The 24,832-nt window shown below is 40.1% G+C and overlaps 2 protein-coding genes and 1 long non-coding RNA gene across 4 annotated transcripts; 2 read left to right on the top strand and 1 right to left on the bottom strand.

The window, feature by feature from the left end:
- Positions 1 to 9,025: 9,025 nt before the first annotated feature.
- On the top strand, positions 9,026 to 11,965 carry LOC111612035. The gene is made up of 4 exons (XR_002754369.1): positions 9,026 to 9,118; positions 10,731 to 10,867; positions 11,006 to 11,050; positions 11,148 to 11,965. It is a non-coding gene; the product is annotated as an uncharacterized LOC111612035 (long non-coding RNA).
- A 63-nt stretch (positions 11,966 to 12,028) lies between these two features.
- On the top strand, positions 12,029 to 18,324 carry paf1 (PAF1 homolog, Paf1/RNA polymerase II complex component). 2 transcript variants are annotated; one of them, XM_023350745.1, is made up of 14 exons: positions 12,029 to 12,294; positions 13,334 to 13,363; positions 13,460 to 13,552; positions 13,638 to 13,759; positions 13,889 to 13,955; positions 14,058 to 14,159; positions 14,246 to 14,351; positions 14,987 to 15,055; positions 15,201 to 15,304; positions 15,392 to 15,508; positions 15,592 to 15,720; positions 15,813 to 15,918; positions 17,392 to 17,476; positions 17,599 to 18,324. In XM_023350745.1, the coding sequence occupies exons 1-14, from the start codon at positions 12,248 to 12,250 to the stop codon at positions 18,012 to 18,014; spliced, it is 1,593 nt and encodes a 530-aa protein (XP_023206513.1). In that variant the 5' UTR covers positions 12,029 to 12,247; the 3' UTR covers positions 18,015 to 18,324. The 2 variants fall into 2 exon arrangements, with proteins under 2 accessions (XP_023206513.1, XP_005804134.1); XM_005804077.3 differs by having other exon boundaries at positions 13,331 to 13,363.
- Positions 18,325 to 19,247: 923 nt separating this feature from the next.
- Positions 19,248 to 22,417, bottom strand: LOC102232551 (glia maturation factor beta). The gene is made up of 7 exons (XM_023351873.1): positions 21,995 to 22,417; positions 21,565 to 21,661; positions 21,391 to 21,440; positions 20,998 to 21,047; positions 20,613 to 20,695; positions 19,636 to 19,709; positions 19,248 to 19,432 (listed from the first exon to the last, which is right to left on the bottom strand). Exons 1-7 carry the CDS (start codon positions 21,995 to 21,997, stop codon positions 19,361 to 19,363), a joined length of 429 nt encoding a protein of 142 aa, XP_023207641.1. The 5' UTR covers positions 21,998 to 22,417; the 3' UTR covers positions 19,248 to 19,360.
- Positions 22,418 to 24,832: the final 2,415 nt, after the last annotated feature.

The following is a 24,832-nucleotide window of genomic DNA, read 5'->3' as shown; positions in this document are numbered from 1 at the left end:
TTTTGGCTTGTGCTTTTTTACTCTCCTGTAGCTGTAAAGAAGTATGAATTACAAAGCAGGTTCAGAATACCTTTTAATTAAAACTTGCCAACTTACATTTTTCAACCACATTTTATTAATATTTAAATAGAATTTCAGACAATAACTGGTCCAAATCATAACGTTAAAGGGAGACGTGCATTGAGAAAGAGGATACGTGTTGATTTTCAAAGATTCCAAAAAAAATGTAAGGGTTGTGAATATAAACATAGGCTGTATTTAAATGCATGAAAGTAACAGTAATGTGATGTTTTTTTGTCATTGTCGGGAGGAGAGGGGGGCTTTGCGTGATTTATGGGCCTGACTTCCGCCGTAAACCGGAACCACCATTTGTTCACATGTTAGCAACTCGCTAACAGGTGTATGTCAGAGCTTTTAGGCTATAAAATATGTGGGAACATCAACTATCACAGCTTAAATGCGGCAGTATTGTTTTACCCTTACCTACAGCTATTGCGGAGAGGGATGGTGACTTGAAGAAATGGCCGCAAATAACCCGCACTAGCATATTTAGCTACTTCACTGACTCAGTTGCTTCGGATACGGATGCGGGTTTTCTTCCTTTGGTTTTTTATCCACACAGTGAAACGAGCACATAAAGCATTTCGGGTTCTCTGTTCAAGTTTAAAATTTTTAGTCAAATTCTTTTTGTTTTCCTCATCTGTCGGTAGGTTGACGTAAACAACTCTTATCACAGAAACTCTGCCATTTTGTTTCGGGAGCACGTTCAAAACACATTTCCTGCTGCAGCCACAAATTGAACTTGGTCTGATTATTAGAGTACAGCCACGAACAGCACAAGAGTTACCCTGAGCTCCACAAGGGCATGTGATGACAGTCAGGGGCAAGTTGCTCTCTATAGCAGGTTAATGTGTGGTTCGGTTCGGTTCTAGTCCAGTGGGGGGAGATTATCTGCATTACAGTCTGAAGCGCAGCAGCTGCGGCCATTTCTCCGCTGATTTGCAGCGTCGCTCAGCAACGGAGAACCTCGAGGTTCTGGTTCTGATGGACTAAATAAACCCAGGTATTTTATTTTGTCTTGTAGAAATTTATTGCTGGCCCAAACATAATGATAAAACACACTTGCTGCAGCCACTTCGTGAACTTTATTATTTTTTAAATTCAAATGAAAAATCAAACTCACGTCACACCAAGCTAATATTATGTAGTTCTGCTGTTTTACACTGTCAGCCCAAACCTGGAGCTACAAGATCCCTTCTTTTCTCTTCTTTATTGCTGTCAGCTCTTCAGAGAAACGAGCTGTTAATTCACGGTCATTACTTTACAAAACTTAATGCTGTGTTTCTGTCGCTCCCCGTGATTAAACTCATAATTATGATCCTCTGAACTAACAGCTTGCTGAAAGCAGACGGCGTGTCCATAAACAAGTTTTACTAAATATTGCACAATAACCAAAAAGAGAAATGTAACTTCTATCATGAATATAGATTAGCTAAAAACCCTACAAATTACAATGACATACGGCTACTTCCGGTGGGTGCCGGAAGTAAGACCCATAATCTTTTCCCAGTAAGGCTCCCAGAAATAAGGTGGATAGAATGTTCAGTTCCAATGGTATCAATGACATCAGCGGTTATGACGTCACTCTATGATACCACAAAGGAGTCTCTCTCTTGAATGTAGCTCACAGACAGAGTTTTCTCAGACCTGTTCCTCAGTTCTATCGCGACAGATCACTCTTCAGAGCACGTTCGAAATTAATCGAAACAAGCGGGATATCGATTCCAGATATTACACGCCTTTCAGAGAAGAAAGAAATTACCAGAACATCGACATGAAGCAACAACAGATTGCTTGTGAACATGAAGCTTTTCCAGCTGAGCTTTCATGGGTCGACATTATGGACCTGAACATCCAAGTCGACTACGACGCTGTCATTTTCCCTTTGGAAGAAGACACAGACAGCCCCGTTAAGCCGGAAGATGAATCAGGAGAGATCCAGGGGGAATCAAGTCCTTCCGGCGACTTGGAGAATCCAACATCATTGATAGTCAAGCAGGAAACAACTCCCTCTGCTGGCTTCAAGATTACCCCCTCAGTGGAAGTCGTGGAAGAGAAAAGCCAACACGTCATTGACCTGACAAGGCAGGTAGACGATCTTAAAAAAGAACTGCAGAGTAAAGTTTTTGATCTCCATAAGGAAAGAGACCGAAGGATTGCATATCAGGCTGAAGTCAAATCACAGCAAGAGGAGATTGAGAAACTGCAAAAGATGGTAGTAAAAGAACATCACCTGCGAGTCCAACGTGAACATGAAAGAAACGTGCCAGAGAATAAAGATCTATCAAAGGTTTCTTGCTCGTCCAAAGTTACAGTTGACAAGAGCATTCTTCAACAGCTGGAATATTTCAAGAGGGAGGCTGAAAACTACGCCTCCCGCAATAAAGGTCTAATAGAAGTAATGGTTGAAGAGTACAGAGTGAGACTTAAATATGAGGAGCAGCTCAAAGGTCACACTGAGCAAGTTTCCAAATTCAAAGCCCAGGAAGAAACGGTGAAATCTCTGCAGGATCAGGTTGCAGATCTCAAGGTGAAGTTAAAACTTGCTCTGGAAAACAACCATCCTAGAGTTTCCACCCAACCAGAAGCCCCCCTGCAGACAGAAGGTTCCCTGCAGACAGAAGGTTCCCTGCAGACAGAAGGTTCCCTGCAGACAGAAGGTTCCCTGCAAACAGAAGGTTCCCTGCAAACAGAGGAGTCCAAGCAAAGACAGACCTCCAATCAATCAGGGAGGTCTGAGCAAAGACAGACCCTGAATCAACCAGGGGTCTCCATGCATAGTCTCACTCTGCCTTTGCACCGACCCACTCCTAGGATGCAAACAGAGGAGTCAACGCAAAGCCAGACCTCCACACAAACATGGAGGTCCGAGGAAAGACAGACGTCCATGCGACCAACCTCTACTGATAGCAAAGTGGGCCTTCACATTGGCATTGGCGTGAAGGCCAATCTATGCCCGGCTCGACCTTTACGCCGACCCACACCCAAGTGGTACTAACCCAGGTCACTATCCAAACCCAGGTTTTGCTAACACTGGGCATTGTGGAAATTAGAAAATCAAAACAGACACAGGAAAATAAAATTCCTGACTCCAACGTCAATGGAGAAAACACAAGCTCAGTTTCAGAGTTCTGAAACTGATCAGTTCTGCTGCAGCTTTTATATGGGACAGTATTAAAACGTTCCTATATAAAAGCTGCAGCAGGTAAAATTTCTCAAAAATTAATTGATTAATTGATCTCTCTAAATTGTCCTAAGGTGTGAATGTGTGTGTGCAAGGAGAAGTGTGTTAGATGATGAATGGATGAATGTTTGTTAAAAGTGTCTGACAGTAGAATATGAAACAGAGAATCTGTGAAAAGTCCTCTGGCTCTGCTACTGTCCAGAAACAACCAATCAGAACCAAAAGGCAAACATTTGGTTCTGATTGGTTTCTAATGTGTTGAATGTGTCTCAGCACATTCAACACATTAGACCACTAGTGTACTGCAGCTATGCAATTGGCAGAAAAACAACCTAATATTATATCATCATTATTTATAGAATGATTTAGAAAACAAAATGTTGTACAGGTTTGTCAAAACTATTTCAACCCATATTAGAACTTTGCATTAATTTCCCTTCATTTTAGTAGCTGCAATTTTGCCTAACCCACACATTTTCCCTAACCCTAACCAATACTAGTCTATTCCCAAATATAATCTTAACTAAAACTTAATTAGCATCTTACCTCTAAACGTTACCCCTGACCCAAAGCAATGAGTCCATCATATTAAGACCAGGTTTTGGTCCTAATATGATGGAACTAATACAGTGTTTCTCAATTCCGGTCCTCAGGCCCCCTGCTCTGCATGTTTTAGGTGTTCCCCTTCTGCCACACACCTGGATTGAATCTGTGGGTGATTAACAGGCTTCTGCAGTACTTGATGACTGCAGAAGAGATCATGCAATCATTTGGATCAGCCGTTCTGAAATAGAGACACATCTAAAACATGCAAAGCAGGGGGTTTAAGGACTGGAATTGAGAAGCACTGACCTAATGTGACACTGGACATATAATGGTGCGTTCACACCAAATGCGTTTTGAGCATCAGGCAGGTCTGGTTTATATTCAAAGTCTATGTGGAGGCGCGTCGATGGCTATTGCGACTCGCTTCCAGCGTCTAGCGCGGCGCAATTTGAGTCGTTTGGAGCGTTTGACACATCTAGCGCATCCAACGCTCCACATAGACTTTGATTATTAACCAGACTCACCTGACGCTCAAAATGTGTTTGATGTTAATGCGCCATTAGAATGTTCAGTTCCGCTGGTAACAATGACATCAGCAGTGATGACATCACTCTTTGATGCATCAAATGAATCTCTCTTGAGTGTAGCACAGTGCTTTTTCAGACCTGTTCCTGTTTCAGACTTATAAGTTATAAGTTATGAATCTTCTACAGGAGCATTGTTAAAATTATTTGAAGACACAGAATCAGCCCAGTACAGATTCACATTCTCAGGTTAGAGAGACTCACCTGGTATAAAGTTAATTTTTCAGTACTGGAATTACATTTATTGATTTAATCAAAGTATGTCATGAATATGTGTACATGTACTCCATCTTAAGTCCAGAGCATACTAGTTGTTTTTTTGTTGTTGCTTTTGCCACCACCTTAAACATCACTATTCAGATAGTAACTGAGCGTTCCACCATGTCTGTAGTTCTGACGTTCTGCCGTCACTGTGGTTCTAAAGAGCAGCTCAGAGAGGCAGACTAAATTATGTCTATTTTGAGTCCATCCGACACTGGTTTGTGTCAGACTTTTGTTTTGAGTTGAATTTGGCTCGTTTTTTTGTTAATTATGTCTCCACAGTTACTCAAAATGCCAACAAAAGTAAAAGCTCCCCTCACAGGATCGAGCCGCACGTTTTGATATATATACACTGCTCAAAAAAATAAAGGGAACACTCAAATAACACATCCTAGATCTGAATGAAAGAAATATTCTCATTGAATACTTTGTTCTGTACAAAGTTGAATGTGCTGACAACAAAATCACACAAAAATCATCAATGGAAATCAAATTTATTAACCAATGGAGGCCTGGATTTGGAGCCACACACAAAATTAAAGTGAAATAACACTACACGCTGATCCAACTTTAATGTAATGTCCTTAAAACAAGTCAAAATGAGGCTCAGTATTGTGTGTGGCCTCCACGTGCCTGTATGACCTCCCTACAACGCCTGGGCATGCTCCTGATGAGGTGGCGGATGGTCTCCTGAGGGATCTCCTCCCAGACCTGGACTAAAGCATCCGCCAACTCCTGGACAATCTGTGGTGCAACGTGACGTTGGTGGATGGAGCGAGACATGATGTCCCAGATGTGCTCAATCGGATTCAGGTTTGGGGAACGGGCTGGCCAGTCCATAGCTTCAATGCCTTAATCTTGCAGGAACTGCTGACACACTCCAGCCACATGAGGTCTAGCATTGTCCTGCATTAGGAGGAACCCAGGGCCAACCGCACCAGCATATGGTCTCACAAGGGGTCTGAGGATTTCATCTCGGTACCTAATGGCAGTCAGGCTACCTCTGGTGAGCACATGGAGGGCTGTGCGGCCCTCCAAAGAAATGCCACCCCACACCATTACTGACCCACTGCCAAACCGGTCATGCTGAAGGATGTTGCAGGCAGCAGACCGCTCTCCACGGCGTCTCCAGACTCTGTCACGTCTGTCACATGTGCTCAGTGTGAACCTGCTTTCATCTGTGAAGAGCACAAGGCGCAGTGGCGAATTTGCCAATCCTGGTGTTCTCTGGCAAATGCCAAGCGTCCTGCACGGTGTTGGGCTGTGAGCACAACCCCCATCTGTGGACGTCGGGCCCTCATACCATCCTCATGGAGTCGGTTTCTAACCGTTTGTGCAGACACATGCACATTTGTGGCCTGCTGGAGGTCATTTTGCAGGGCTCTGGCAGTGCTCCTCCTGTTCCTTCTTGCACAAAGGCGGAGGTAGCGGTCCTACTGCTGGGTTGTTGCTAGTGATGTGACATGATGTGCCGAGGCTTCGAGGCGTGTGTCGAGTAATGGAGGGGGCGTTTCCGTAAAGCGCGTATCGAGGCTTGCTTCATTTAGGGGAGGAGCCGAAAACGATGACGTCCGAAGCCTCGCTGCCTGGCTGTACCACGTGACTGCTTCGGGAAGTGGCTCAGATGTTGGCGCGGGGTTTGACAGCTTTAGAAACCCCACAGGCTCCATTCAAAATGTGGGTTGTTGTAGGCGAGTTGCGGTCAGTTGAGAGAGTGGATAGAGTTTTGATAGTTTGGATAGCAGCGTTTGGATAATGGTTATTTAGTTTGAGACAGTTAGTTTGGTGTGTTTGGAGAGTTTAGGAGAGATAGATAGATAGATAGATAGATAGATAGATAGATAGGAGATTTAGGAGCACGAGGACAGGATAGGAGAAGGATGGAGCCGGCGAGAAAGAGGAGGATTTCCCCTCCTCTTTCGATTTCGAATTGATAAGCCTTAACAAGGTAAGGTGAACTGAACATTTGCAGATGCATTACGTTTGCTTATGAGGAACTGTATTTTTCACTGTTTCTTATTTTCTGTAAAGGTGAGGTGTTTATTGTGCTCCAAGGAGTTGGGGTACAATAATAACACCTCATCCATGTAGTGTCAAAAAAGAGAAATCGTTTGAAACCAAAAACTGTGGAGAAATTGTTGTTTCTTAATAAAAATGCATGAAATCATCCAAGTTACACAAGCATTAGCCTATTCACTACCCCTCCCTAGTTCCACAGGCACTTTCACTGTCCTCTGCCTGATTAAGTCCATGCCATTTTTCTAGAGTCACAGAAAAACTTTATTACACAACATGCCATATCACATGACACTACTATTTTGGGAATAATTACACACAGAGGATACATTCAAACAATATTTTATTATACACATATGTGTATACATAATTTATGTAGACAAATGATTTCGTCCTACACCTTTTGTGAAGTCATTCCCAAGAGCCATAATAGACAAAAATTCAATGCATCACACGTGTTAAGATACAGCTGGCTGTGATTATACACCTGGCCAGTAGGTGGTTTCGTGTGCACATGAAGCCTCAAGAAATGAACCCTTTCTCGAACCATTTGGCTCAAGTGGTTCAATGCCTCATGAGGCTTCATCTCACCATCACTAGTTGTTGCCCTCCTACGGCCTCCTCCACGTCTCCTGGTGTACTGGCCTGTCTCCTGGTAGCGCCTCCAGCCTCTGGACACTACGCTGACAGACACAGCAAACCTTCTTGCCACAGCTCGCATTGATGTGCCATCCTGGATGAGCTGCACTACCTGAGCCACTTGCATGGGTTGTGGAGTCCGTCTCATGCTACCACGAGTGTGAAAGCACCACCAGCATTCAAAACTGACCAAAACATCAGCCAGACAGCACAGGTACTGAGAAGTGGTCTGTGGTCCCAACTGCAGAACCACTCCTTTATTGAGTGTGTCTTGCTAATTGCCAATAATTTCCACCTGTTGTCTATTCCATTTGCACAACAGCAGGTGAAAATGATTGTCAATCAGTGTTGCTTCCTAAGTGGACAGTTTGATTTCACAGAAGTTTGATTTACTTGGAGTTATATTGTGTTGTTTAAGTGTTCCCTTTATTTTTTTGAGCAGTGTATATAGAGAGAAATATATATATTTCTCTAGGAGCACGAGAAACTAGAGAAATACCAGGGCCTCAGGGAGGAACTGGAGAGGGCCTGGAAGGTGAAGACCACAGTGGTGCCTGTGGTCATCGGGGCCCTCGGGGCAGTCACCCCCAAGCTGGACCAATGGCTACAACAGATCCCAGGAACAACATCAGACATCTCAGTCCAGAAATGTGCAGTCCTTGGCACAGCCAAGATACTGCGCAGAACCCTCAAGCTCCCAGGCCTCTGGTAGAGGACCCGAGCTCAGAGGATAAGAACCACCCGCGGTGGGTGAGAAGGGAATTTTTATATATATATATATATATATATATATATATATATATATATATATATATATATATGTGCCTGACACCCAAATGCCTGACACCCGATGGTTCCAGTATGTCGTGTGTCTCAGAACTGTAGCTTAGGTGTGATCAATGAAAATAAGTACGTTGATATTAACTTGACTCTTGGTACATCTTTGAGTTCAGTACTTATTTGAAGTGAGGTTCTGTTGAACCTTTCCAAGGAGTCAATAACCTGAATTGCCTGAAATATTTAATTTTTTGGTACATCCTTTAGTGTATTTGTTGATCTTGGAGACCAATACCAAAGCATACTTTTGTCTTTTAAAAGACAAAAGTATGCTTAGGTGTGTTTATATATATATATATATATATATATATATATATATATATATATATATATATATATATATGTGTGTGTGTGTATGTGTGTTAAAGTAGTAGTAGTATATATACTGTGAATATTTGAACAGGACAAATACCTGCAGTGACAATAGTGTTTACTGTATCTTATTAATCTCTTAATGGCACAACAGGCCAACGGGCAGATGAAAAATAGAAAGCTGGTATAAAAACAAGAGTTCTGTAAGTGTGTCTGTTGAATAGAATATTCCAGAAGTTTTTACTCAAGTAAGAGTCTAAGTAGATCCTAAGTAGTACTTTTAAAAATTAAAAGTACCGTGCAGTAAATCTACTCCTAAAGCTATATTTCTTTCCTAAAAAGTTATTTAAGTACGTATAACTAAGTAACTGTAGTTATAACTTATCCCTAGTTTTAAGTCAGAATGATCAAAATTAGTAATAAATGTAAACATTTCAAATATTTCACACCGAGAACACTTTAAAAAAATATTACTTACATTATAAATAGGCATCTTGCTTTGGGCGGGCCCCTTTAATTAAAGTGGGCTGACAGAACCGGGGCCCATAGATTCAGCATCGTCCAATGAACTCCAGCCATAAGCGGACGTGCGTCCTACGTAACTTGTGACGAGCATTGTAAACAACAGCGAGCGAGTTAGCTTGTAAAAGTTATGCAGCCTCCACAGTGTTTGACCTGAGTAAGTATTCAGATTTTGTGTTTTACAAAATGAGCTTGTTACGCCTGGGTTTCTGCTTTACAGTGCTGACATTAGGCACATATAGGAAAATAATCCTGTTGTGCTAACGTCACATGTTGTTGTCTTTGACTTGCGTGTAATGTCATAAATAAGCCTAATAGAAAATGCTTTAACAGTTAAACCAAGCTGCTTCTCAAAGTAAGCGCGTTTAAAGTGTAGCTAGCTTTGTTGCGTAGCTACTTGCTGCTTGACTCTGGAGACAGGCTAGCTGTAATTGGTATGCTGCTCAGTAAATTGTCCAAGTAGGAATAACTACACACAAACCTCAGCTAACGGTTGCAAACCCTCTTAACTGTGCGTCTCTGGCTGATGCCAAGTATACAATCTCAGGAAGCGTAGTAATTTTAGTGACCTAGATTTAATTACTGATTAACCTAATTTTATTAGACGAATCAAATAAAAGAAAGTCCAGAGTTCATCCATCCTTCCATTGTCTATACAGGCTTATCTTTTCCTTTAAAAGATGCACACAATTATGCACTGCTTTGTGTGTGTTTACCACCTGATATCCAAATACAAGTTTTCACGGATAAATGCTTTTGTGATGTGACATAACTTCTAGACGTTTGTTTTTGAAACATCAAATAATTCAATATGTATCTTTTGCAAGACACTGTAGTGAGATGAAAACTTAAACAAAAGTCAATCGGTATTATGTTTGTTCAACAATTATTTATTTTCACATTTCATAGTCAATTCCTTATGTGTTTATAGTAAACCACTTTTTCAGCGTACAGAGTAGCCCCGCAGCTAATGATTATTTTAGTAAGCCATTAATCTATCCATTAATGCGACGATTAATCGTATTAAAACATGGTAGTTTCTATATATCCTTCATTTAACCACTTAAACCTTTTTTTACACAATGTTAGAAATGCATTAAAAGATGCCAACAAAATTAAAAGATGCCTAAAATGAAATAACATTCATTTAGAAAATCTGAAACGGGTAAAGCCAAAACCTTTGGCTCAAACCTATTTACCGACAAAGGTTTGTATCTTAATTTCAAAATATATTTATATATTTTTTCAACTTTGGCTTAATTACAGCTCTGAATCTGGGTTGGGGTTTTTTTCAGCAAATGGCCTTTTTTTAGTCTTTATACACCAATTAACGATTAATCAATTTCTAAATTAGTTGACGATTATTACAATATTCAATTGATCACTATTAAGCCGATTAATCGTTTCAGCCCTGGTACTCTGACTTATATTGTTAACTAATTGGACCTAATAGCTGATTGTTTGGCGCTAAAAATCAAATCACATACTGTGGCTGTTCCTCCTTTTAAAATGTAAAAAGCTAAAAATAAGCTCAATGTTTCTTTAGGGATTTCAAAGTCATGTGACACTGCTGCTGTCAGTTTTCGTAGTTGGAACAAGGACATGTTGTATTGTGCCTATTTTTATTGTCTGATGGCGCAAATCTGAGAAAGACCTTTTATAACCTGTTGAAGTTTCTAGTGGTGTTCTGTATTCTTCATCTAAGTTGATGGTTTTATTTTGCCAAAGGGTGCCACACTTTGATGTGTGTGTAACTGTTGTTCTTCCAGAGCTCAATGATGCTGTGTGAAATCCTCCTGTCGTCACTATGGTTCCTGTTTGTGATCTTCTGGGCCGAGACAATAAGCGTGTGGCTGTTTTTATTCATGTTTTACCAGGACCAGGCCTTTTACCACTGGGGAGATGGGTAAGAGTTCTCCTTCCTGTCCATTTTGATACCTGTAGACTTGAAAATGCTACTTGGAAAATCTAACTCTGACTTAAATCTGTGAATTAGTGATACATTTGTGATACGGTTTCTCAAGCATGCGCTTGATTTTTACAGGTTATTTGCAGACGATCCCGGGCAGATGATTTACATGTTGAGCAGGTAGAATGTCTTGGCGCTCAAGAATTGAATTTATGACATTTTACGTGTAAGAATATTACTAATTTGCAAGTTTTATATTTTTTTACTGCATTTGCAGAGTTGAAAACACGGCAGAGACCGAGCCACAGACCTGAAATGGAAATATGTCAAGAACTTTAAAGAAGACAGTGTTGCTGTCATGTGACTGAAGAGCCCATGGAAAAAAAGCCAGTTTCTCTTTGCTGCAAATGTATTCTATCTGTTTTCTGGGGAGCAAAACAATATAAAATGTGCAAATCTGATTCTCACGTGAGCTCAGTGCAATTTGTTTTACTTTTTTCCCCCTTCACTCTAAACTCCATTTTGCACTTTCGCTGAGATCATTTCTGTCTTTTGTCTTCTCTATGCAATCACTGTTTACTAGTTGCACTCATATTTGCGTTTTCGGGTAATAAATTGCAGTCAATCTGATGTTTTAAGGCCTTCTATGATTTAGCCTACAAACTTGTAAGCTTATCAAAGCAAAGTAATGAGAGTTTCTATTTTGAGTCAATATTTGTAGTATTATCTTGAGTTTCAACAGAGAAGCAGTGGAAATGAACATATTTTTTAAACCTGATGGTTCACAAATTATATTTCTCATTTGTCTTGTTTATGCATGTGTACTTTATTGCATGTTAATTTTGTTCTGTTGTCCACGTTCAGTTGATGAACTGAAATTTCATGCTGACGTCAGATGGGACGTTTCCCTTTGGCTATAACTCTGTGTAAAACAGAAACACATCCATTTTTTTCCCCCTTTAATCAAAATGTGTATCACATTTTTCCCCCACTGATGTATAGCACCATGTTTTAGTGTCTTTTTGTAACTACGACAAAGAATACTTTTGTTCTGTATATTGAGTTATTAAATAAAACTATATTCGAGTTTGTTGATTAACGCGTTCCAGTTTTATACCACTCCGAGACAGCAGGGGTCGCTCTCGATAAAGAAAGACCTTTTCGTATAAGGAGGTTTTACCACCGGTTCCTCCTCTTCGTCCTGTTTTGTCGTGAGGAGCTAAAAGAAAAAAATGTGTAGTTTGTTGCTTTGTTAGTAGCAACATTCACGTGTTGTAGGTTGTGCGAAGTTGCCGGTGGCCTCGTTTGGATTTCTGTTTCATCTCCATAAAACAAGCGGCTTTGCTCTGAGTTGCGAGGGGAGATTTTGCCGTAAACATGGCTCCAACGATCCAAACTCAAGCTCAACGGGAAGACGGCCACAGGTACAACACCACAGCTACGCTTTAAAATCAGCAAGCGGCTCCTTTAATGTTCAGCGCGAGACATTAACAGTTATTTAACGTGAACCGACCATACAGATTACCTCCCTCCAATAACCTGGCAGAGATTGTTAGTGGAGGTAATGGAGTTCTTGTTTAGTGTAAGGAAAATTTATATATTTAAAATGGCTCAGAATAAATTGGTTGGCCGTCTTAAGTTGAAGGGGTACATGCGGAAGATGTCTAAATATAAAAAAATAAATTGATTTAATAAACAGCTCTCTTGTTAAATACGTTGGAGGTTTTAAAGTGCTACATAAAATTACCTCCCGCCTGTTATTGGAACCCTAAGAGTTTATAGCGCTGCCTTTCACTTAGGAAAATGTATATATTTGTAGAGCACCATTCATAAACATGGATGTTTACAGTAAATGCAAGGAAAAGAAGCTGTGAATGTTACCAAAATTGGGTCTTGACTGATAAAATAAGCTTGCCTTTAACGTAACGTAAAGTTTTAGTTGTTTTTTTTTTTTTTTTTAGAAAGGAGTAGGTATAGGTCTTCTCCATAATTAAGTATTACAAAGTTTTTGCGTTGGACTTATTTGATATTCAAGTTTCATTTTGGACTTTAACTGTAAGTCTTAACAGAAAACTATCAAAAGCGCTTGAGATTGCATTACAGTGTGTGTATTGAATCCACTTAAACAGTTTTACTTTTTGCAATTGAATTACTAAATAGTACTTCAATACCATTTTTAGTTTTTATCTACTTATTCATTTATTGGCTAATGTTTTCAGAGCACAGTTTCTGAGCTCATCACAATCAGCCCCACTGCAAAAACCATGGACAGTTTTTTTTTTTTTTTTTTAGTTCTCCAATCATACCCAATTACTTACTGTCTGGTCTGGTCATCTGCAGAAAGAAGGAACAGCAGTTACATTTATCGTCAGAATAATCAATTAATAGATAACTAAAATAATTGTTAGTTGCAGCCCTAATCTAAACGTTTTCCTGTTTGTTTTTTTTTTTTTCTTGTAGCAGGCCGTCTTCTCACAGAACAGTGCCAGAACGGTGAGCACATTCATTATTTTGTAATGACTTAATGTAAAATCATGTCTGTCCAGCGGAGGTCAGTTGTAAATGTTGTTTATTGCGCGTCTGCTGCAGGTCAGGAATTGTTTGCAGAGTGAAGTACTGCAACAGCTTGCCCGACATCCCGTTTGATCCCAAATTCATCACCTACCCATTCGATCAGCACAGGTGAGTTCATGTACCCACTTATTTGCCTTCTGTTGAATCCAACGTCTTCCAGAGCAACACAGTTGTATGTGTGTGTTTTGTCCAGGTTTGTCCAGTACAAAGCCACTTCTCTTGAGAAGCAGCATAAACACGAGCTCCTGACTGAACCGGATCTCGGGGTCACCATTGACCTCATCAATCCAGACACCTACCGCATCGACCCCAACAGTAAGTTTAGATCAAATCACAGTAAAAATATGTGTGTTTGTTTTTTTTGTTTATTTTTTAAGTCACAACTGAAACACTGGATACATTAATTATAAATGTAAAAATAAGAAAACACTTTAAAATTTTCAGTTCTTTTGGACCCTGCCGATGAAAAACTCTTGGAAGAAGACATCCAGGCTCCATCCAGTTCCAAAAGGTAAGATGTATTAATAAGCAGCACAATGTTTTATCTTCTTTTTAGGTGTCTTTTTTTTTAAAATAAAAAACATCTTTTTTTTTTTCTTTTTTTACTTTCAAGGTCACAACAACATGCCAAAGTGGTACCATGGATGAGAAAAACAGAATATATTTCCACAGAGTTTAACAGATACGGCGTTTCTAACGAGAAAGTGGAAGTCAAGTAAGTTGGAGTCTCCCGACTCTCCATTTGAGTGCCTCAGCGTTTTTGGGTGGTTGTGTTTAAATCGGACCTGCTACTGTGCTCAGGATCGGAGTGTCTGTTAAACAACAGTTTACCGAGGAAGAGATCTACAAGGACCGGGAGAGCCAGATTTCTGCCATCGAGAAGACCTTCGAGGATGCACAGAAGTCGGTGAGTGAGCATATTTTAGGATCGACTCCCGTTGCAAAAATGTGATGGGTGCACAACTCTGATTCTGAATAAAGAATGAAGTATGAGTATAAATACGATCATTTCTTTCAGCAGTTTACAGAAACCAAAATATTGGTACAATAGTACACTACAACAATTTATTACAATTTAGTACAAATATCAGAAAAGGGAATAGGCTGAAGCAAAAGGTTAGCAATGCCTGTTGTGTTCAAAATTCATAAATCACACAGAAACCCTGCCACGCAGAAAAATAGGACAACAATCAATAAAAATGTCGCCCACCTTACATCCAGCTGACTTTTAAATGCCTTAAAGTCTACATTTGTTAGCTTAATTTGTCTCCCCATCTTTTTTACTTGTTTTGAGCTCATCCAGATTTCCTGCAGAGATGATCTTTGTTGTAAATTGTTCTCCACTTCCTTTTTCTCTGTTTCCATTAAATGGCTACACATGTAATTTACCTATTTCCATTTTAAAATGCATTTTTGTCACAAAAGCAATCTGTTTTTTTGACTTATTTTGTTATGCTCTATGAGTCTATTCCAAATATAAAAAGTTAGGGTGTACATACATGTTTTTAAGAGGTTTTTTTTGTTGTTTCTCATTGTTTGCAGGTCACACAGCATTACAGTAAACCCAGAGTCACTCCTGTGGAGGTCTTGCCTGTGTTCCCTGACTTTAAGGTGGGCTTACTGCTCGATGAATGATTTCAAAACTCTTTTATTTATGTAAATGTTATTTTACAGTCTTAAGTAATGGGAAGAGAAGACTAAATGTAGGGGGAAAAAACAGGTTTGAATAATAAGCCTTGTATATTTTCCCTTTCAGATGTGGATCAACCCATGCGCTCAGGTCATCTTTGACTCTGATCCTGCACCTAAAGACATATCAGGGCCAGCAGGTGTGGAAATGATGTCTCAGGCTATGATCAGGTATACACTTTTTTGTGTGTTTTTGAGCTTTAATGCTTACCAACAGTACCATATTTTTTACTTGAATGTAATTTGTGTTTATTACAGAGGAATGATGGACGAGGAGGGAAATCAGTTTGTGGCCTACTTCTTGCCCAACGAGGAAACGCTTCGCAAGCGGAAGAGAGACTTCGAAGAGGGACTGGATTACATGCCTGAGGACCTGTAAGCAAAAGTTTTGAATTAATATGGAGCTTATGTGTATAAGCCAGGGGCAATAAAAAAAACCCAACGTCTTTTGCTTTCAGGTACGATTACAAGATCGCAAGGGAATACAACTGGAACGTCAAGAACAAAGCCAGCAAAGGTTATGAGGAGAATTACTTCTTCATCTTCAGAGATGGCGACGGAGTTTACTACAACGAGCTGGAGACGAGGTAAATACTCAAACTATGACGCGTTATTTTCAAAAAGAGGATGATGTTTGCTTGATTCCCTATTAAAAAAAACCAAAAACCTTGACTTGTAGGGTACGCCTGAGTAAGAGGAGAGCCAAGGCTGGAGCACAGTCCACTACAAACGCTGTGCTGGTGTGTAAGCACAGAGATATGAATGAGAAGGAACTGGAGGCCCAGGTGAGTCTCCTGCTCTGTGTTTAGATATATGAATGCTGGGGCACAGAAACTGAACTTAAGAACCATTTACTGCACAATAGTTACGTGACAAAGCTCAGTCGGTTGTATTTGACCCTGTAGATCACAATAATCAAGTTGGTTCTCATATCTAAGGTCGGGAAATATTTATTTAGGGTGAAAGGGGGAGAGGGGAGCATAAGGCAGGAACTTGGAGTTAAAACTTTAAGGAGAAATGTTATCTGTGACCGTAGTTTAGAGACCCAACTGACCAGCATTCTACAGGGCAATTTAAAAGCTCTGCATGAGCTGTGGAGAGTAAAAATGCCAAATTACAATAAATACATACCTTAGAAAATAGTTACGTAAAAGTAATTGATATATTAAAACTGCAAATAATTACAGAAATAATTTCTTAAATATAAATGTAATTATATTTGTTCGCAAGAGAACGTTAGCCGGTGTTAGCTAGTAGGCAGGGCTAACGTTGATCCTGTCTAGTCAGTGGCAACTTCCCACAGTGAGTTCTCTTCTGAATTTTTTAGCGATATTTCAAACCAAGCTAGAGATATAGAGGCTGGATTTGCTCACTCAGAGTGTGCAGTAAATAAATTACAACAATTTATTGAAGTTATTTTTACACTTCCTGTGAAAATATTGACCCAGGGTTTTAGCAAACTTGTACTTGATTGATCCCCATCAGGAAATTGCGTATTTATTGACAATCTACCCCATCCAAAGTGTTAAATGTTAGCAAATACAAATATTTACTAACATATAACTTATAACCTATAAGTAATATAACATTCATTTAAATTTAAAAACACTGAAGTGTGCTACCTGAATGCATGTTTGTTTTTTTAAGGGTTTTTTCCAACTACATACATGGTTGAATATAAACACGGGGCGGGGGGTGTTTCTGTAAAATGTGTGATAGACTTGTAAAAATATCTAAAAAGTTCCAATTATGAGGCCAACATTTGTAGCTAGTTGTATCAGAACATCACTTCCTCTACCAACTCCTTCCCCTACTGTCAGTTCAAGCAGATTTAATCTACAATGCCATCTGCTGTTTAAAATAGGAACTGTCTTGCCCCGCTTCAATTTCATTTTTGAACGGCAGCAGAAATTCCGATTAGAAAGTTCTTTTCTTAGAAATAAAACAATAAACTCATTTTTTTTTTTTAGAAAAGTGTGCTTATTTCAATCTAAATTAGTAATTATCTGATTTGAAAGATTGTGAAAAGGTCAGTGATGATTAATTTACTGTATGTGTTATGCGTTAAAGATTTTTAGAGGGTTTTATTAATGCTTTGAAAAAATTATGAAAGTTTTAACTATTTTCTAGTGTTTTGCAGCTTAAAACAATCAAAAAACTACTAGAAGGGGGAGTTTTATGGCTCTATCAGTGAATTATTTGGATTACTTTTTAGTGTTTGGCAGCTCATTGATGAATTTGTTGATATTGGCTTTCAGGAAGCACGTAAAGCTCAGCTGGAGAACCATGAGCCCGAAGATGAGGAAGAAGACATGGACATGGACAAAGACATGCAAGATTCTGGTTAGTTCCTTAGAAACGAACTTATTCTTACACATTCTGGATTTTTTATAACTTTTTCATTTGCACTTGAGCAAAAAAAAAAAATAAATAAATCAAACAAAACTTCCAAATTGTGTCTCCAGGCGACGAGAAAGAAAAGGGCAGCGGCAGCGAGGCAGAGAACTCCGGCAGCGAATCCGAGAGGGAAGAGGAAGACCAGGAGCAGAGCGGCGAAGACGACGAAGAGGACGAGGACCGGGGTAAGAGGCGGAGGAAGGCCAGCGGCAGCGGGAGCGAGAGCGGCGAGGAGAGGACCCGGGAGATGCGAGACGAGGAGGAGATCTTCGGCAGCGACGACGACAGCGACGACAACGAGCCCAAGAACTCGGCCAGGAGCAGTGGCGAGGAGGGCAGCGGCAGCGAGGATGAGGCGGAGAACAGGCGAAGCCGCAGCGCCTCCCCAGCACGCAGCGACCACAGCAGCGACCGCTCGGAGACCCACGCTCCCAGCGGAAGCGAGAGGGGATCGGACTCCTCTGAGGCCAGCGACAGCGAATAAGACCCTCAGTCTGCTTGAGCTTGACGTTCGACTCCAGAACCTGACCTTCCCACTCTGCCGGCGAGCCGAAAGCGTCGTCGACGTCCACAGCTACTTGATGCACTCTTTGCATTTGAACTCGATCCGTCTAGATTTTATTTGTAGCTTTAGATCGCACAGTAGTAGCTGGATTTTGTTTTCGCCACTAATCTCTTCAAGATTGTGTGCAAGATCATGTAAAAATTATCTTTGTTCTCTTTATGTGTAACTTACGATACTGATACCGTTTTTGAAATGGATAATAAATCACTGGTTACATTTTGGTCATAAAGTTGGTTTGTTTTCAATTCTTTGAGCTGCACGGAAGCTCACATGCAACATTTCATGAGATTATCGATAACTGAAATTGAATAATTTATTTGAGTCAAACAAGTTTATTTGCATAGAACATCCCAGCAACACGAAAACATTAAAAAAAAATCTTACATCACATAGTCAACAGTTTTGAAAACCAATAACAGACGTTACATTTTAAGTGCCATCATCAAAATCATCAATACGCACCATGTTGGTCAATGATTTATTCATTATAGTTCAAACTCAGTGTTTCAGCTGTTTTGCAGTTTTCCGGAGGTTTGTTCCGGATTTGAGGTTCATAGAAGCTGAATGCTGCTTCACCGTGTTCGGTTCTGGTTCTGGGGAATGCAGAACCAGTTCAGTTTACTTATGTAGTTCCAATTCTCAACAAATGTCATTGCATCGCACTTTACAAAATGAAATCAATCGAATAATGTACAGTTACCAAACACCTCAGTCTTAAATAAGATTAAGTTTTATTTGTTCTGTCTTTGCTTCTTGCTTTAACTTTTTTTGAATTTTATCTTAGAGGAATGCTTCGGATTACTTTTATTCGTTTTATGTGTTGCAGTTCTGATCGAGTCGTTACTAAACATTCTTACGTAACACCAATTACCTAAGAATTGGTGTTAAATATAAATCTAACATTTTTATATTCATATAAATGTATGAATATATTTAACATGGTTTAGCTTAAAATCAGGGCTAAAACTTACAAAGAACAGTTGTTTGATGTTTAGCTTACACTTACAGAATTGAAAAACATCAACATCAGTGGAAAATGTATATCTAACCTGCTTAGATTTTAAGGTAAATTAACTTGACGACTCAATCATTTTCATGGAAGCTCACAGAAACCCTATGTTACAATATTAAGGAAAAACGTGGAAACCAAACCTCTGCTGCTGTAAGTGAGCGTTTTAATGTCACAACAAACAAAAGAGGAAGTCAAATTCAGGATCTTGCTTAGGGAATGAGAAGCAGGTCTGAAAGTTGCAGAAGAAGCAGTTTCAGCGAAAAAACGCCAGCTGGTTCTTGAGCCATTCTTCCGTCAGGTCGTCGGCATTCCTGGTTTCAAAGATCTTCCAGAGTAAAAGAGATGCTGTTAGTTAAACAAGCAAACAAACGAAAAAATCCAAATAATGGAAAGAACAACAGTGTTTTAAATTTTTTTTACTTAGCATAACGTGAAGTCCTGGCTAATTTCTGTCAATGAATGTTGTTTCAATGTCAGCCATTTTACTTGTCAGTCAGAAATAGCTCAGGACTAATAACCGACGGTTACCTTTGTGAGTTCTGCGATTTGGACCAGTCGATTCTTGCTGCCCGCGTACATCATCTGCTGCTCTGGCTTGCACCCTGTCATAAAATAGGGGTCAAATTAACGTACAGAGAGAAAACAAAGTAATTTGCTGCCTTACAGATTTTAATTCTGTTTTTGTTTTCTTTTTGTAACATTTATATGTTTCACATCATCAAGCAAATTTGAATATCTGATGATGCATTTTGTGTTTTCCCATCAATTAACTTTCTTGCCCTTTTATTCAATAGCTTCCATGTTTTCTAAAAAAACCTCATCATAACAACAGGTTTATTAATAGTCACAATTAAGCAATGCAAGTAATATTTCCAGAGGAATTCGTAAACCTAGGGTGTCCAAACTTTTTTGTCACATGGGCCGAAATTGCTGAGTCAAAAGTACTCACGGGCCACGAAAAGCAAAAACAAAACAAAACAAAAAACAACAAAGATCAGGCAAATAAAGTTGTCCTTTTTTTTTTTGTAATAAAGGAATATTATTACTCTAGATCCAAAAAATAAAAAGAAATGTTGTATAAATTTGCTTTTGTTTGGCTCGATTGAGCAAATCGAGCAAGATTTGGGTCACTTCCTTTCAAAATGTTTGCTATATTTAGCCAAGTTTAGTATATCAGATGAAAGCGAAATTTGGGTGCAGCAAAGTCAGCTTTTCAATAAAAGTCTCTGGATAGACGTGGTCCCACTTAAAAGCTTGGCTATATAAAGGCAAATACGTTGAGTTGTATTTAACATTTTCCATTTCAAGAAAATGTTTACAAACACTAAACATCAAGTACTTGCGCTGGACGGGCCAAATTTGTATCATTACTGAATGACAGTTGGGATGGGGGTGCGCACAAATTCAATCAAACGGCCAACAAATGGCCCCCAGGCCGCACTTTGGACACCCCTGGTATGAAAAAATTCAAAAACCTTATGATTCAGGAAGCTGTTATTACTTACCCATTGGGCTTGAGAAAATGAAACAGAGGGGATAAGACACTCTCCCATCCGCATGGGTGTATTTGTAGCTGTAGACAATGTATGTGAGCTGTTGTCAAGGAGAATCGCCTCTCGTTTTAAAACTGTGCACACCTTTCAGTTTGAATGGTTAAAAACGTTTTTCTAACAGTGAGAATGATCCAGTCCCAAACAACAAAGTGAACCTTTGTGTTGGAGTGAGCGTCTGCTTTTTAATGACCTGTGCAGGTTTTTGCAAAAAAAAAAAAAGATTGGGGAAAATGTAAATTCATTTCTATCTCTTTCCGATGATCATCGCTGCTTATGTCAGCGTCAAACTCCCAACTCTCTACAGAACAGGTGAATGCTGCCGACTCTCTCAGGATATCTGGGTTGGCGCTCGGGAAGCTCATTTCTCAGGTCGTCCAGTGAGATGTCCTGGAAGACAGTGAAGGATGTAAGTTATTTCAAAGCAGAATAAATAAATGCAAATGTAGGAGTGTCAAGATTTTATTTGTATGTTATTAAAAAGGCCATGTCGAAAATAGAAATAACAGCAATCAAGCCTGATTAGTAAAAATCTGCTAATCCTTAGCAGATTTTTACATGTTTTTTTTTTGACTGGTATTTTGATGATTTATTTTTGATGCTGATCTCGAATTCTTCGAAGGCCTCTGTGGCATCACCTTAATTCAGGACAGGAAATTCGCTCGATTGCTCCAAAAATAATATAATTTCCATTCACAAGATGGCTAAACTGGGACTAAACTAGCTAACTTACCTCATACTCCTCCTCAAGGATGACAAGCTGTTTCGCCATATCTATTTTAACTGAAATGAAAAAAAAACAACAAACTTCTTTATTACTGTTGAAGAACTAAAGTATCTATTGCAATACATTTGGAAAAACAAAATTGAATATTTTTCACCAGAATACGGTGCTTGCAGTACTTACTGAGTATGGCTGCATTGTTGGTTTCTTTTCGAAATCGGAACTTTTTCAGTTTTTCTCTCAGGCTTTCTTCCACGTCGCACACGACCAGAGAGCTTGACTGGAAACAGGTTGCAAGAATACATCTGTCAAATAAAGCACTCGAACTATGACCTGATCAAAAAGAAGCCAAAAGAGCGCCTTACAAATTTGCTAAACTTTCATAACAAATTTGATCATTCTGACATGCTAAGAGCAGGAAGTGTCATTCTGCACGAGCGAGAATCTAGTTTCCTGTTTGAACATGAGAGGCGGATGGTCGACTTTTGTGTTGGTACTAAAGTTAAAAGGATTTATCTACGTTTTTCAATTCTTATGGGTAAAATTTCATGAAGTTCAGAGAAATTAAGCTGCATATCTAAACTCTAAAAGCCACTGTATTGACTGCACCTACCATCTCGAAAGGATCCTATCCTGTACGACACTGCCTTGGTGAAACTGCTTGCAGCAAACAGCTTCTGTCAGATTGTCAGCAGATCCTCCTTCTGTTGACGAGGGGAGGGCAGACACGCAACAAGAGTCTGCAGCAGGACTCTTTCCTCTTTTTACTGACATAACATCAGCCATCGTATTGCACAAGCACAGCTGTAAAAATGTTGTTCTTCATCGTTGAACACAGAAAGAAACCAGATTATTTTCAGGATTACCGGGACTCTTGTCTTGCATGTCATTGCCACCTACTTGCTTTCACTTCCACATTTCACACAGATGTATGTGGCTCTGGAAATGTGGAAATGTGTGTGTTCTGAACGAATTGGCCAACCTGAAGTATGTAAAACTGAAAACAGGAAGGGGTCGAGCATTAATCCCTGAGGTACTCCACGTCAACCCAGCGTGTAAGTTTTGTGAGCCATGGCAAGATCTGTTTTGGAGATTTGGGTGAAATCTGATATATCAACCCATAATTTTAAATGGTATAAGAGAAACGCTGTGGTTGAAATGATAAGGAATGAGGGTGGTGCTAAAATGGAGTGCAACTGGTGCAGCATTTCATTTATAGTCGGAGCTTTCGAGTTGGAAAAATCAACTCGAAATATATATATATATATATATATATATATATATATATATATATATATATATATATATATATATATATATATATATATATATGTATGTATGTATATATAGATAGATATGTATATCTATCTATCTATCTATCTATCTATCTATCTATCTATCTATCTATCTCTCTCTCTCTTTCTCTCTCTCTCTCTATATATATATATATATATACTATATATCCCACTATATATATATATATATATATATATATATATATATATATATATATATATATATATAAACACATGAGCACGGCACAGAAAGGTATCGGTGTAAATAGCAGAGGAGCCAAACACCAACTCCTCGTAGACCGCACAGTTGCCCGAGACTGCAAAACCCGACACACCAACCTGTGCATGGCTTGGATTGATTACAAGAAAGCCTATGACTCAATGCCGCATACTTGGATCATTGAATGCTTAGAGATGTATAACATCAACAGGACTCTGAGAGCCTTCATTGCAAACTCGATGAAGCTGTGGAAAACCACCCTTGAAGCCAACTGCAAACCACTTGCACAAGTGTCCATCAACTGTGGCATATACCAAGGAGATGCTCTGTCCCCGCTACTGTTCTGCATAGGCCTGAACCCCCTCAGCCAAATTATCAACAAGACTGGCTACGGATACCGACTCAAAAATGGGGCCAACATCAGCCACCTTCTCTATATGGATGACATCAAGCTGTATGCCAAGAGTGAGCGAGACATCGACTCACTGATCCACACCACCAGGATCTACAGCACGGACATTGGGATGTCATTCGGACTAGAGAAGTGTGGTCGGCTGATCACAAAGAGGGGGAAGGTCATCCGCACAGAAGGGGTCTCACTCCCAGAAGGAACAATAGCAGACATAGAGGACAGTTACAAGTACCTAGGTATACCACAAGCAAATGGCAACCTCGATGAGGTCACAAGGAAAGGAGCCACAGCTAAATACCTCCAACGAATAAGGCAAGTCCTGAGAAGCCAGCTCAATGGCAAGAACAAAATCCGCGCAATAAACAGCTATGCCCTGCCAGTAATCAGATACCCTGCTGGAATAATTAGCTGGCCAAAGGAGGAGATAAAAGCCACTGATATTAAGACTAGAAAACTACTAACAATGCATGGAGGATTCCATCCCAAATCCAGCACCCTGAGACTGTACACGAGCCGCAAGGAAGGAGGCAGAGGACTAGTGAGTGTGAGAACCACAGTCCAGGACGAAACAACTAAGATCCATAAATACATCAGGGACAAAGCCTCAACAGACAATGTGCTCAGTGAATATCTCAGACAACAGGGAACGGAGGTTGAGGTGCCAGAGATACCATCATGGCAGGACAAGCCCCTACATGGGATGTACCACCAGCAAATAACCCAAGTGGCTGATATCAGTAAATCCTACCAATGGCTGGAAAAAGCTGGACTCAAGGACAGCACAGAGGCCCTCATCCTGGCCGCCCAGGAACAGGCCCTAAACACCAGAGCAATAGAGGCCCAGATATACCACACCAGACAAGACCCAAGGTGTAGGTTGTGCAAGGAGGCCCCTGAGACAGTCCAGCACATAACAGCAGGGTGCAAGATACTGGCAGGGAAAGCGTACATGGAACGACATAACCAAGTTGCAGGCATAGTGTACAGAAACATCTGTGCAGAATATGGACTGGAAACCCCGAGATCAAAGTGGGAAACACCCCCAAAGGTGACGGAGAACGCCAGAGCTAAGATTTTATATATAAAAAATAAAATTCCCTTCTCACCCACCGCGGGTGGTTCTTATCCTCTGAGCTCGGGTCCTCTACCAGAGGCCTGGGAGCTTGAGGGTTCTGCGCAGTATCTTGGCTGTGCCAAGGACTGCACATTTCTGTACTGAGATGTCTGATGTTGTTCCTGGGATCTGTTGTAGCCATTGGTCCAGTTTGGGGGTGACTGCCCCGAGGGCCCCGATGACCACAGGCACCACTGTGGTCTTCACCTTCCAGGCCCTCTCCAGTTCCTCCCTGAGGCCCTGGTATTTCTCTAGTTTCTCGTGCTCCTTTTTCCTGATGTTGCAGTCGCTTGGTATTGCTACATCTATCACAACGGCTTTCCTCTGTTGTTTATCCACTACGACAATGTCTGGTTGGTTCGCCATTACCATTTTGTCTGTCTGGATCTGGAAGTCCCACAGGATCTTAG

The sequence above is a fragment of the Xiphophorus maculatus genome, chromosome 18 (genome assembly GCF_002775205.1).
Source record: "Xiphophorus maculatus strain JP 163 A chromosome 18, X_maculatus-5.0-male, whole genome shotgun sequence".
NCBI classification, from domain to species: Eukaryota; Metazoa; Chordata; class Actinopteri; order Cyprinodontiformes; family Poeciliidae; genus Xiphophorus; species Xiphophorus maculatus.
Note: the sequence above shows the minus strand (reverse complement) of the source record. Positions and strands in the feature narration are given on the sequence as shown.

Bases quoted from the DNA above. Each gene is read 5' to 3' on its own strand.
- paf1 (XM_005804077.3), top strand. From the start codon at position 12,248: ATGGCTCCAACGATCCAAACTCAAGCTCAACGGGAAGACGGCCACAG. The intron at 15,305-15,391 runs GTATACACTTTT...TGTTTATTACAG, and splicing joins ATGTCTCAGGCTATGATCAG to AGGAATGATGGACGAGGAGG. The intron at 15,721-15,812 runs GTAAATACTCAA...CTTGACTTGTAG, and splicing joins TACAACGAGCTGGAGACGAG to GGTACGCCTGAGTAAGAGGA.
- LOC102232551 (XM_023351873.1), bottom strand. The intron at 21,048-21,390 runs GTAAGTTAGCTA...ACTGTCTTCCAG, and splicing joins TCCTTGAGGAGGAGTATGAG to GACATCTCACTGGACGACCT. The intron at 20,696-20,997 runs ATATCCTGAGAG...ACAACAGCTCAC, and splicing joins CTTCCCGAGCGCCAACCCAG to ATACATTGTCTACAGCTACA.